This window comes from Aplidium turbinatum, chromosome 4 (assembly GCF_918807975.1).
Source record: "Aplidium turbinatum chromosome 4, kaAplTurb1.1, whole genome shotgun sequence".
Lineage (NCBI taxonomy): Eukaryota > Metazoa > Chordata > Ascidiacea > Aplousobranchia > Polyclinidae > Aplidium > Aplidium turbinatum.
Window position 1 is genome coordinate 16,542,858 of NC_137475.1, and position 14,612 is coordinate 16,557,469.

Here is a 14,612-nt window from a genome sequence, read left to right on the forward strand (position 1 = left end):
TAGACATGCAAATATTTCATCCAAATTGTTAAATTTCTTGCCAATTAACGCATTTCTAAAAATTAAAATGCAGTTTTAATTAGTTCTTTTAAGCAAGAAGCTAAAAAGAAATGTAATTTTGATGAATCAACAAAATATCTAAAAATTTTCTGCCCAAATTTTCTGCAATTTTTCCCGAATTCTCGACAAATCAAAAGCTTTGAGGGTGCGATCGCACCTCCTGCACTCCCAGCTCCTACACCTATGCACTGCAGTATGTTGAATCATCAAGGATTGTAAACAATGTAAAGAACAGAACAGGATCAACCAAAGCAGTTGACTGATAGCGATATATTTTTTTATATTTATTCGGACCAGATCTTTGAGAAACATTTAATTATTTGTGCAACGTTAAATTGTTGATTTAGTCTATATGTTTTTAAAAACTTATTCGATTCTAGAAAAGTTTTTAAAATATTTTCAACAAATTGCAAATGCATAAAAAAAACTTTTTACAAAAATTTACCTAAAGACGGAGTTCCTTGAGCATTTGTGGTCAAATGTGTGGAAAGGTGAGAACAAACTTGGCCTGAATCGCATCTAATGAGTTGCTGATGGTCTTGGCTGATGAAATCACCGGCTAGTTTTGCACCGACTCTACATTCAACTCCTTTGAAAATACCTGGTATATAAAAACAGCTAAATATTTCCTTTCCTTCAACATCGGTTTGATTTCTTTTTTTTCATTTACTTTCACCCAATCGCTTCTAAAGTTATTCATTTACTCTATTTATGAAACTCTGAAAAAAATGTTTTGCTTATCAAAGAAACAAATAGCACTTCTTGTATAAAATACAAATGTAAAAAACTGTATTCAGTAACTGTAACTAAAAAATTGTATTCTGTAACTGTATACAAATGTAAAAAACTGTATAAAAAACTGTATTCAGTATAAAATACAAATACCACTTACTCATACCAGTTTCGTTGCCTGATTTATCGTCAAAATCAAAAGTGGATAGAGAGCATGAACCATCTGAATAGCAGCATTCCGCGACACAGCCAGTCATACGACCAGGAAAGTCTTGTGGCAGGAGTCTCTGGAGCGGATCGCATCCAAGCGTATCACATTGCTCGGGCAAGACACAAAGATGTAATGTGATTTCAACTATAACGCCAAAGATGAAGAATTTGTGAGTTGTAGATATGAGAATATGTTGATTTTTTGCAAAAATCATTTATTTGCATACATTCAAAATGCAACTTACAATGCAGGTTTCCACTTTTACCATGATTCTAGGCTTAGCAATGATGATATCAATGTAATTACAGATGTAAACTCAACTGTAAGTTGATGTAAAAAACATCAAAATAATTTTTTTCTATTTATACCTTTCTGACTAGTCCAATTTTTCAGACAATCAAAAAACATAAATTCGATGTTGTTGATTTGAAACGTGGCAATGTTTTAAACGGCTGATTCACAGTGACAACGTTTACTGCAACAATGAAAACTTACAAACGGTCTATTTGTTAAAGGAGCAAAATGGTTGGAACACCTGGTTAATCTAATAAAAAATAAAGAGGCTAATATGTAGATACTAAACTCATGTTCAGCAAACAAACAATTTGAAAACTATACTGTATTCATCTTCAGTGCTAGAAATGTAAGCAATCCCTGATGACGTGACGTTACAAGGACTAACCAACAAGCTATTGTGAGTGAAAAAACGAAATAGAACTCAAGTTTTTATGAAAAAAAAAAAAAAGTTAAGGAACCTCGCAACTACGTAATAGAACGGTGAACAAGAAGAGCATTTTGAAGAAATGTCAGCAAGGCTAACTGGCATAAATATGCTATTGCACGATAAGACTCTGTGAATAATAAATTACAAACAATGAGATGGGCATGCCAAATCAAAATAAGTGTTATACGACCTATCAGTTCAACAATTATATAAATTTAAAGGTACAGATGCCAAGCCCACGTTCAATTGCAGAGATTTTTCTTTGATGAAAAGCGTTTCCAAAATTTTCAATTTCCTGGTGTCCTCTCCTCCCCCAATATTTCAACTTCTTCAAAATTAATCCTGTGGTCTGCGTTGATGCGCAAGTGGTTTTCAATCGCAGTTTTTTGAACTTTGATTGTCTGGTTTGTGTTCTGCAATTCTTGTGCATAGATTACGTTTTGTTTCTCCAATGTAATTTGCTCTACACGAACAATATAGTTGGTAAATTACATTTGAGATTGATAATTTGGATGGACAAAATTTCAAATTAAAACGGTTTAAAAGATCTTTGGTTTTGTGGACGAAACAAACAGACTTTTCCTTTGGTTAATTGAAAGGTTAAATGTTAAAGTTGTTTTTGGAGTTCTTTGTCGTATGAGCTTTCTTCCGGACTATATGTTTGGGCATGAGGTCATCAGCCACTCGACAGTCCCATCATCCAGGGCCTTCAGTCCAAGCGTTCCATTTGGTGGTTGATGGATTGGGCAGTCATGGAGGACATGGTCTACTGTCTGGTCTGTGGAACCACACTCGTATCCCGGTGAGGGAGCCAGGCCCCATCTGCACATGTCCGAACGAAAGCGACCGACGCGGGTTCGTAGGCGGTTAAGCCGGACCCACGCAAGTCTTGCGAGGGACATTCCCGGAGGGTGGGGATCGACGTCGGGTAGGAAATCACGGAGTCGGGAAGTGTTGTTTTGCCACTTCGTGTTCCATGTGTAGTTCATCCAGTGTGCCGCACTTATTCCAAGATCTTCAACGTTGTTCAGAAGCTGTCGTGCGGCGGGCACAAATGGGCGTCTTGATTTCAGTCGCTGCTGTTCTCCAGGTAGGCGCTGGAATGTGCTGTGGAGGAGGTGGTCGGGGTCCAGTGCGCAACGAGCAAGGGAAATCATGGCTCCTTTACGGCGAATCTCAGCAGATTGGATGCCTGCAAGGATGGGAAGGAAGTCCGTTGGAGTGGGACGCAGACATCCAGTCACAGTGCGTCGGTGATGGCGGTGTCAATGTGGCGGGTGTGAGAACTGCCGCACCACACTGGTGCGCAGTACTCGGCGGTAAAATGGATGATGGCCAAGGTAGCTGTGCGAAGGGTTTTCGCGTCAGCTCCCCAGCCGGAACCCGCCAGCCGCCTCAAAAGTGCAACGCGTGCAGATAGTTTTTTGCGCAGTGACTCCAGGTGTCGTCGGTACGTGAGTGACCTGTCCAAGGTTATGCCGACATAGGTGGGTTCGGCGCAGTATGGCAGGCGTTCGTCATCGGTAGTAATGTTGATCTCACGTTTTGCTTCCTTGTTGTTTAGGTGGAAGGCCGCCGACACTGTCTTTGCCTTGCTGAGCTTTAGCTTCCATTTCTGGAGATATGTTAATATAGTTGACATGTCCTGGCTTAGGTTCCTCTCCATTGACTGCCAATCTCCGGCTGGATGCAGGAGAGCCAGGTCGTCTGCGCAAGCATACATCCTGGAGATGGTATCAGGCAGGTCATAGATGTAAGTGGTAAAGAGGAAGGGGGCCAGAACATAGCCCTGTGGGACGCCGTTCCTGAGTCGACGTTGTCTACTTCGTCGGCCGCTACCGGTGGAAAGGGTAAAGCTGCGGTTTTGCACAAGTTCCATAATCATATGGACCATGTGCCTGTCAGGAAGAAGACGGAGTAGTTTGCAGGTAAGGCCGCTGTGCCATACAGTGTCGTAGGCAGCCGTGAGATCGACAAACACAGCGCCAGCCTTCTTTTTTGCTGAGCTGTCCTCGATGTTTTGGGTCATCAGAGTGACCTGGTCTACGGTTGATCTTCCGTGGCGAAAGCCGGCTTGTTCCCGAGGGAGCTGAGGGCCTATTATCGGTTCGACACGGGCGTAGATAAGTCTCTCGAGCATCTTGAAGGAGATACAGAGCAGAAAGATGGGACGGTAGCTCTTCGGATCCTCTGGGGGCTTCTTCGGCTTTGGGACTGCAACCACAAGGGCTCTTCTCCATATTCTTGGGATGCGCAGGTGACGCAAGCAGCAGGAAAGGAAGTCTTTTAACCAGGACCTCATAGTGGGGGCAGCTTGGAGTATTAGTTCCGGGCATAGGTGGTCAAGGCCCGGGGATTTGCCTGGCTTTAGGTGCTGGAGTGCGGAGGCAAATTCCTCTGGGGTAAACTCACCAGAGATGTTGCCCTCGACAGGTGTTGGAACCTTCCAGAGGTCCGTCATTTCCTTGAGGACGGACTTGTCTGATTCACGGTCTCTCGTTCTGTGCACTCCATTTTTCACAAGTTGTGAGGCGATGGCATTTGCTGAAAGGGGGCATTGGCGACGAGGGGCACGTGATCTGCCAGTGAGGTTGTTGAGTGTACTCCATGCTGTGCGGCTGGAGTGCGTGAAGTCGATTGAGTCGATGGCTTCTGTCCAGCGCTCCTTACTCTTTGAATCCAATCTTGCCAGCAGGGCTGTTGCTGAGTTGGAGGTAAAGGTGCCCTGGGGGGAACGGAGGAAGTCGTGGTAGAGCCTGTCGCACTCCACATCCCAGCAAGGTATGTAGCTTTTCCGTCGACCTTGCGGGATGGAGTCTTTTGCCGCAGATATAATTGCATCACAGAAGTCGTGGTAGGCTTCGTCCATTTTGATGGTGTGTGGGGATGGGAGGTACTGCGTAGCTTCGTTTGTGAGGAAGCTGCAGTATTCCCAATCGGCCTTTCTGAAGTTCCATCGCTTGACAAGCTTGCTCGGAATAGGTGTGGCGAGCAAGGGGGACGTGATAAGCAAGGGTCGATGTTGAGACCTTGGGAACTTCTCTAGCACACGTCTTTCCGGCTGGCGATCAACGGGGTCATCACTTGCGAAAGCCAGGTCTGGGTTCGTGCCAGTGTTCCAACGACCGGAGAGGAAGCTCGCTGCGCCCTTAGGATCGTATAAGAGGGCGAGGTTGTTGTTGGTTGCCCAAGCGGCCAGATTTTCTCCGTCGTTGTTGATGGAGTTGTAGCCCCAGTCAGTGTGGTGGCAGTTAAAGTCGCCAGCGTAGAGGCTGGGTGGGGGGACACTGGGATGGCTGTTGGAGTTTTTGGAGTTGATATGCCTTTTTGGAGGTGACGTAATCGATTGAGGGTCATATAGGAAAATAAAACTGTTGGAGCATGCAATGAAGGTAGTGGAAAGGGTGTTGGAGAATAGAATAAGATCTGTGGTGAAGCTGGACGAGATGTAGTGTGGATTTATGTCTGGGAAGGGAACGACAGATGCTATTTTTATTTTGAGAAGCTTACAAGAGGAATACCGGGACAAGGGAAAGAACTTGTGCATGTGCTTCGTGGACATGGAAAAGGCGTTTGATAGAGTTCCAAGAAGAGTGATGGAATGGGCAATGAGAAAAAAAAGAATTACCAGAGGCACTCGTGCAAACAATAATGAATCTATGACAATGAAAATACAAGAATTCAAGTTGGATCTGCCCTCTCAGACGAGTTTTAGGTGAAGGTGGGTGTACACCAGGGTTCTGTCATATCTCCTCTAATTTTTGCCATTGTGATTGATGTGATTACCGAATGTGTAAGAGAAGATTCATTGATGGAGATACTATACGCAGATGAATTGGTTTTGTTGAGTGACACAATGGAAGGTCTGAAAGAGAAAGTTGAGAAGTGGAAGGAGTCGCTTCATAGTAAAGGTATGCGTGTCAACACCAAAAAGACAAAAGTCGTAATAAGTGGAACGGAAGGGGAAATCACAATGAGCAAAATTAACCTATGTGGCGTATGTGGAAGAAGAGTGATGGCAAATTCTGTTGTGTACGAAATGCAGGAAGTGGGTGCATGGAAGATTTACAAAGATGAAGACAGTGACATGCAAACCCGGAGATGGTTTTGAATGTGAAAGATGCAAGAAGATTAAAGAAGATTGAAGGAATGATTGATCCTGTTGAAAAGCTGAATGACGAAGTTGAATCAGTGCATGCCTTTTACTATCTAGGTGATAGATTGAATGCCAGTGGTGGTTGTGAAGCGGCAGTGACTGCAAGAGTAAGGTTTGATTGGGTGAAATTCAGAAAGTGTCTAGAGTTGTTATGTGGTAGAAGATTTTCGTTGAAAATGAGAGGAAGAATTTATACTAGTTGTGTGAGATCTGCAATGCTGTACAGAAGTGAGACATGGTGCTTACGGGAAAACAAATTGGCGATTTTAAGAAGAACTGAGAGAGCGATGGTGAGAGCAATGTGTGGTGATGGACAAAAGGAAATACCGAAAAACTTGTGAACTTACTTGGGTTGAATAAAAGTGTTGATAAGTTGGCGAAAGCTAATGGTGTGAGTGAGGTGGTATGGGCATGTTTAGAGAAGGGATGAAGATGTTGTTTTGAGAAAAGCGCTGGAGTTGCTAGTGGAGGATCGTAGAAAACAAGGAAGACCCAAGAACACGTGGAGAAGAGGAGGCTTGACAAGAGAGGACGCGTTAGACAAATCGATGTGGAGGCAGGGTGTGAAGGCGTTTGCGGCACTTTGAGTTGAATCCGGCTACCCTCCGTAACGGGGACATCACCGGATTAAAACTGGACTAATACTACTATTACATTTTTTCACTCATAATACCTTGTTGATTAGTCCTTGTAACGTCAGCCGGAATTCAATTTGAAACAATACGGCATCAGGGATTGCTTACATTTCTAGCACTGAAGATGAAGACATTAGGCTATAGTTTTCGAAACGTTTGTTTGGTGAACATGAGTTTAGTATCTACATTTTGGGTTCTTAATCTTTTTAATTATTTTATTTGTTCATCTGTAGAATAACCCTATGAATTATTGAGTTAAAGAATTTGGAAGTTACAACTGTTAGGGGGTTGTGTCTTTAAAATGCCTGCTGTTACAGCTACAGGGAGCCATTACCTGATCTAGCAATTTTGAAGAAGTCAGGTTTATCTGATTAGCAACATTTTGTGCTCTCTTTATCAAAGTAATGCAACATGGAACATCATAACATAAGCCTAATTAATAATTTCATTCAGTAACGAATTAAAGACGTTGAATAGTCGTCAGTAAACACCGCATTTTGCATTGAAATATGAACTCAGGCAATCAGCAGCAATAAGTCTCCAATTAAACAGTAAAAACTATATCGTAATCAGGCCCGGATTTAGGGGGGCAGAGGGGGCAGGTGCCCCGGGCCCCCCGACTTCTGAAGGGCCCCCTACGTGAAAAAAATGTGATTTTGTGTTATTTTTTCTTCCTTTCAGCCTTTGAAGTTTCTGCAAAATGCTGTGCAGTGCCGGATTGATGCTACTGTAGACGCAGAGGTGTTTTTTTTGCAGGGGGCCCCCCGATCTAAAAGTGCCCCGGGCCCCCAATCAGTTAAATCCGGCCCTGATCGTAATGGCATCAAACAATTAAAACTTATTAACTCAATGACATTACTTGAAGCTGGAAGTCCTCCTATGTTTGCAGTAGCAGAGCTCGAAAGCTCAGAGCAAACCTCATTAGAGTTGCATCTGGTTACTAGTTGATAATCTTGATTGATGCCACTGCCCGTGATCTTTGCTCCAACTTTACATTTATGTCCTTCTCTTGCCGCAGTGCCATTCACTAGATATAGAAAGTCTGATCTAGTGTGGTAAAATACAAACGCCTACTAAAATACAAAGTAGTTTATCAATTTCTTTATAAGACGCATTTCACAATAGATGAGCATAAAAGCTTCTATTTTTTGAATAAATATTAAGGCCAATACATAAACGATTTTCCGCTAGACTTGGCTGTTAAACCGTCTACAGTTGCATGTAGCTGACTGTGGTGTCCTATTGGTCATTCTCTGCCATCCATGTGCGAACTATTTGCCATTTGTAGTGTTTTTACAAAAAAATTTCGCCAACAAAAACAAACAAGCTGAACTGAACTGGAAAGCAGTAATTGCCACAAATAGTTGCTATTTGCAAGCTTGATACCCGACACAACATTCACACTGTTAAGAGTCAAAAGAGATTCCTAGAATGAGGACCAAAAAAGATTTGCTAGGAAACTACGAGCAGTTGGCCTCTGTTTGAGAAGTTATAATAGATTATAGTCACATATTGTTTATCTTGGACCAGACATCTTAACTGATGTAAATTCATTGCAGACAACAGGAGCCTGATGTTTCTTTGAGCCAGACGGTTAGAAAACAAGATTATCTGTTTAGAGCATCAACTTCCACTATCTAGATTCTGGATTATTATACTCGCATGATTGGCCGATGTCTTTGACCAGTTTAAAGGTACAAACCTCTACCTTTGGAAGGCTATGTGACAGTCAGAAATATTCAAATAAGCTTGCCAAACAACCCATTCGAATGGGAGTCTGGCAGGTAAGAATCAATAAAATCATACAATGCAAATTGCATAAATACGACTATACGTCGATGCAAAGTTTATATATAGGTGGGATTCCACGAGAGTTAAGGAGGTTAGTGGAAGGCGCGGTTCATAAAAGTTGAGAACTACATGACCACAGGTTAATATGAATGTCTTTGAATTAAGATAATTACATTTTATGGACTTCCATATTTCGGTCAGGTTAGACTTGCATGATAAACAGGAAAGGCAATTGAGTGGGTAGCCTACCATAGATAACTCGCAGGGCCCAAGTAAAAATGGTCGGGATTTTTGTCATATCCCTGATTTTTGTGCAGTAATTGGATTTTTGGTGAGAAAGAACTCACCCTGCACAGTTTCGCTTGCATCGAATGCTAAGCTTGAAGCAGAGCATGAACCATCTGCGCGGCAACATTCCGTGTTACATCCAGTCATGCTGCCACGAAAACTTGGTGGAAGGTGCTTCAGTAGCTGATTGCATCCTAGCGCATAGCATTGCTCAGATGAAACGCATTGACGCAATGATACATCAACTGAAAAACATGTTTGTAATTATATGCATGTTCTTGCAATTATAAAACCATCGATAGAATGTTGTAGCCTAATCGCACAATGATAACACAAGCCAACACACTTTTTGTGTCAGCATAGTAAATGCCACTCTAGGGTATATTTTGGGTGCTGAATTCAAAAATCACATCAGATTGTTTGTATCACATCAGGATTTTATGATATCTGAATGCTGTTTTGGTAAAAATTGGTAAAATCGACTCCTGATCTCTATTGGTAGACTATGGCGTTTCATGGAATTTGGACCCTTTTTTGTCAACAAGGTCTGCAATAAAGTCTAAATTAATCACGATAAAGTCTAAAGTCTACACAAGACAAAGAAATATAATATTAATGAAAACATTGAGGTATTTCAAGACCTGTTTTATTTTTTTTTTATTTTTAATTCTATTGAAGTCTGGTAACTTGAACCCCATTCTTCAAAGTTTATCTGCTAACACTAAACGTTCAACGTTCTTTTTTTTACAAGAGTAGGCTATATATATTGTTATTTTTTCGTGTTAAGAAGTAGGTTTGGTGGCTGTGCAAATCCCCAATGCATATTTTAAACCTTTTGATTTTGCCATCTTGTCCTTTTGTTGGTGCTACAGTTGTGTGTTTGTAATGTCATTTGCTATATGTTTGCGCCAGCAAAGAAAAATAAAATTGTAGAAATTGAATAGAATACACACTTAAAAATAGGTTCAGTTCTACAGAAAAAAGGAAATTCACATGCAGTTTTGGGAAACGTTACTTTGGGACAAACTTTCGCTTGCATGATTTTCGTGAATTTTGTGAGTGGATTTGGGATTTCCATTGATCCATCGTCTTAGGTTTTCCACACAAGCTTTACATGCAGTATGTGGAGCCCATGATTTGTCCTGATCACCCAGGCGAATTTTGAAGTATGCAAGATATGTTTTTTTCACAAAATTTGTTATGGTTTGCCTTTGGTTAGGAACAGTATAACTGCCACGGTGTCCGACAAATTGTTCGTAAAACAATTGTTCGTAAGCAATTCTTCGTAAAACAATTCTTCCTAAAGTATTTTTTCGTGCATGCAGTTAAAATTTGATGTATACGAAGAAATGCTTTAGGAAGAATTGTTTTACGGATTTCATTTTACGAAAAACAGTTTACGAACAATTGCTTACGAACAATTGCTTTACGAACAATTGCTTACGAACAATTTGCCTATAACCAACTGCCACATATGTAACAAAAAACATCAGGGTCATTTTCACATTTTCTCCTTGAAGATGCCATCCTGCTACTTATTCATACCACAAACAGAATTAACACCTTGATAATTAATATGAAAAAATCTGAATACATGAAAATTCAAATAAGAATGAGTTATAGACAAGTTTTACATAAGCTTAAATCTCCACGTTCAGCAAAAAAGATAAAACCGATGTTATATATCAACAGTGGAGTGGTACTAAACATTCAGGCGAAAGTGAATGTAACCCTGTCTGTAAGGGGTAGTTTATGGACAGTTCTCAGAAGGTACATAAGTTGGATGGTCTACCATAGACAGATGGTCCACTAGCCAGACCGGTCTATGTGACTTTTTGACCCGTGGACCATCTAGCTAGGGGGTCTTCTGACTAGTGTACCTTCTGAAGATAGGTCGGTCACCCCAATGGTCATGGTGTCATCATACATCTCCAAATGTTACATCTTCAAATGAACAATTTCCATGATTATGACAAATTTTCAAACACTATTGGCTCATAAGGTCTTTATAAAACGGTAACAGTAAGAGAAAATTCAGCCAAAAAGCCAAAATTATGAGAAAAAATATCATGCAAAAATCTCAAAAACGTGATGTGATGGGTAAAATCTAATGTGATTTTTGAAATCAGCAGCCTCAATATACCCCAAATCACATCTTACACTGCAGACACAAAATTTTTTATCTTTTTTGTTGACCTGTGTAATCATTTATTTCACTCATCAGTTAGGTGCAAAATAGAGTTAATAAAATGCGCACAAGCACAATAGGGTGCCACAGGCGCCCCTCAAAAATTAAAATTGCGTCCGATACACCTGAACTTTTTTTTATATGTGACACTTAGTAAAAAAAGCATATGTGAGAAATTTCAACAAGTTTTGATAAAATTTGGACGTGCAGATTAAGTTTAAAGTTGTTAAAGGTAAATTTTCACAAATTCAATAGTAAAACCCTCTCTAGATCATCAAAACTCAGACATTTCTTCTCAGTTACGGAGTATTTGAACTTCGAACACTTTCTGGTGAACTTACTTACTAATTTACAATCGTACAGACCATGTGTCAATTGTATATGTTCAACAATTTATGAAAAATGCCTAAAAATATGAGGTTTCATGCATTATAAAAAAGGATCCATGTAAAGAAAATGCCTATTGAGATGAAATTACTACAGCATTTGAAGAATCAAAAGTAGGCTACATTCATTAACTAATCGTTTTTGTTTATTGAAAACTTTTTGGTCTTTGAAGATCAAAATCTCAGCTATGTTTGTACGGAACTTGGACTCAAAAACAAAAATTTGGATCTTTACACACTAAACATAGTCAGTAAAAACGTAACACAGAAAGATAAACACAAAGCACAATGCTTAGAGTCCAGACATCCACTACTTAACAACAAAATCACAATAGCGTAAAATTTATGGAGGCCTACATTTATTTTAACGCTTGCAATAATAGTGAAATGGTAAGGTAAAATGGCAATTAATAACACACAACTATCTAGTATCTAATTACAAAGTAAAATGCAGCATAATAGGCTACTGGTATGCTATGACAGGCTGCAAATAATGCTGATTGCAACGTTGTGTAAGCTGACAACACTTTATGGAGTTATACAGTCAGTAGGCCTACTTTGACAATTACATGGTTAAACACCATGTGCCCTCAGACTGTAGTTGTCGAGTACGTTGATTAGGTAATACCTTCCTCGCATTTTCGACTACTTGGAGAATGTTTTGGTAGCGTTCTTCAAGGTTTGAAGTTGACAAGAAGTCATGGGCCAACTTGACGCCTCGCTCAGCGGCATCATTAACGACTCTGAAAGCATCAACTTTCTTTTTCGCCTCAACATATGTAAACCACCATGATACCTAGAAATAAACTGTAAATTGTAGAAACCTCTTTAACTTTTCGAGTTGAGATGCTTTCATGATGGCATTTTTTTGGGGCAATTTATGAATTTCGTCTTGTAAGAGCACAATTTTCAGTGAATATGTAAGTTTGCTCATCCACATGGCTCTGTGTAATGCACCAGGTCTTTGGAGAGACATATCCTTACTGGTAGGTGGCTCAATGTTCAAGTACAATTGATACAAATTCAAAAGTTCTAATTAGTCGCTTCTTAAAAATTTGGATGATTCTGGATGGAGCTTCATCTGATTTATCAGCTCAGACAATTCTTCCCGCTTGCTGGCAAGCAGATCAATTTCCTCGTGCGATTTTGATGTATGAAAACAACCTGATGCGCTATCAGAAAGAGTTTGAAAATTGCTTTTAAAGCGTTGAAATATGGAAATGTTGGGTCCACTGCTGCTTTCTATTTTGAGTTCTTCCCAAACATGCGTCAGTATTATCTCCCCAATATGATGCCTGCATGCTGCCCAAAGTAGGCCTTTTCCAAGATGATCTTGTATTTGGACACAGGCAGTGCTGTATTTGAGGGTATACGGCGGTATACGCAGTATACTCTCTGCTTTTTTCTTATGGTATACCCTCTGGTTTTCCAAAGAGAGTGCTTATGCTATCCTTACTGATTCTTGACAACTACTAACTAACTACTTAACCATTTGAGGACCAATGGTACCTGGGTGTACGTGTACCATGAACTTAATTCCGTACTCGTATAATTTTGATGTTGATAATTCATGTGATGGTAGAATAAAGACTATTTTGTAAGTTGTGTATTATTTATCATTTTGGAAAATCTGACAGTATACCCTGTGCTTTTTTTACGAATACAGCACTGGATACAGGCCGCAGTTTTGTGGCCCGTATTGCTACTTGTGGTGTCAAACACCATTGCAGCAAGACATGCAGTAGGCTACAGTTCCAATTGTTTAACAATTCCATGCTTGCATTGGCTATTTGCTTTCCGTTTGGATCGGATGTTTGTGCAGGCAAATAAGGAACACCAAGCAGTTTTGAGCCTCCAATACCTGATAGTAATATCGGAAGCCTTTATTCCAAGACCCTGGGTGAGGTCAAGCCAGCTATGTTGATTCAATGTTGCAAGATGGTGAATCAATGTAACAGGCGCGGAGCTGTCATGCTTGACCTCAATTGAGATCTTGACATACTGGCACTGGTCTCCTAACCTAATTCTTGAATTTACCTTGTTTCAATGTGGAGAAAAAGATGAGAAATAGCAAAAAAACTGATGTTCAAACTAGGGAAATCCCCTAATTTTACTGTATTTCAGTTTAGACTTTCGTTTTCAATCTGCACATCCAATTTTTGTCCAATCTCAATCAAACTTTGCAAAGTGCCTTAATATGTGAAATGTCACACCAGAAAAAAAGTTCAGGTGATTTCGGCCACATGAGGGCGCCTGTGGCACCCTAAAGCACAATGGAAATACAAAATATATGTTAATTCAACCTAGTTTGAAACTGGTTGACAAAACCCAAGTTTAGAACACTATTGGACTACTTAAAAAGTAAAATGCTGCTCATCTTGGTCTGGCCAGTAGAAAACGTTTCCTGTTTTTAGTGATTGACAATGTTGCCTACTAAAAATAACATGTTAAAGATAACAATTTAAAACGTTCAATATTAAAACATAGAATAATCAACCAGTGGTATAACAATGGCGTTCATGCTGCATTTATTGTCATATAAAGTCTGAAAAGACACTAGCCTACAATTAATGCAGTACTGTCTATCCACAATAATTGACGTTCTAAATAGCTTTAGTAAAAGCTATAGCCTATACAAAACTCGCATATTGGCGTTTACATAGTTGAAAAAATGCAAAAATGTTTACATTATTAAAAAAATGCATTTTGTTCTTAAAACATCATCTGTCTTCAACCTCAGTTTTCTCTGTATCACATATATTATTCTAGTCTGTACAAAAATATACATAAAACTTAAGCTGGAAAGACAATTAGAACAGGTCACTACAATCACATAGGCTACTTAGGGTCTCTCATTACGCAAGATGAAAGATGCACCAATGATGTAAAAAAAGAATCGGTCCAGCAAGAGCGTCATTTTGGAAATGCAAGGAACTTTTAAAAAGATATATAGATATTAGGGTGTGGCTGGTGCCTACTAAAATTAAATACTTTACTAAATCAGCTCTTCTTTTGGTATACTCTGTGGATGGGTGATACAAACTCACCTGCAAAATTTCAGCTGATTTCGGCAACATGTAGGTGTAGCACAGGGGATTTAAAGATTGCGCAATCACACGGCACCGAAAATAGTCAAAAATCGCTTATTTTTTCAACATTTTTCAATAATACAAGCATATTTTCAACTATAAAATGTATTAATGGCCTATGTCAAAGTAAGTATTGTTTGCATTATAATATTTGGGTATTATTGTGATAATTTATTGGGTTTTTCTCCTAATTTCCATAAATTTTTGGTATTTTTTTCGTCGAAGCAATGAAAAACTTTGATTTTTAAAAATTTGTCATTTCATGCAGACACAGTACTACACAAACACAGTTAAAACCAATAGGCTAGTAAATATAATACACATTAGCATAGCAACAATGTTTATGATGTAT

The 14,612-nt window shown here is 39.6% G+C and overlaps 1 protein-coding gene across 1 annotated transcript in view; it reads right to left on the reverse strand.

Moving 5' to 3' along the window:
- The window catches only part of LOC145768951 (uncharacterized), a 157,592-nt gene that overhangs the window by 73,731 nt on the left and 69,249 nt on the right, over window positions 1–14,612 (reverse strand). Inside the window, exons 31-34 of the mRNA XM_082580551.1 lie at window positions 8,657–8,842; window positions 7,378–7,545; window positions 953–1,147; window positions 506–661 (exon numbers count right to left, since the gene is read on the reverse strand). Of these exons, the coding sequence (XP_082436677.1) occupies window positions 506–661; window positions 953–1,147; window positions 7,378–7,545; window positions 8,657–8,842 (705 nt within the window). The remainder of the gene's footprint in view (window positions 1–505; window positions 662–952; window positions 1,148–7,377; window positions 7,546–8,656; window positions 8,843–14,612) is intronic.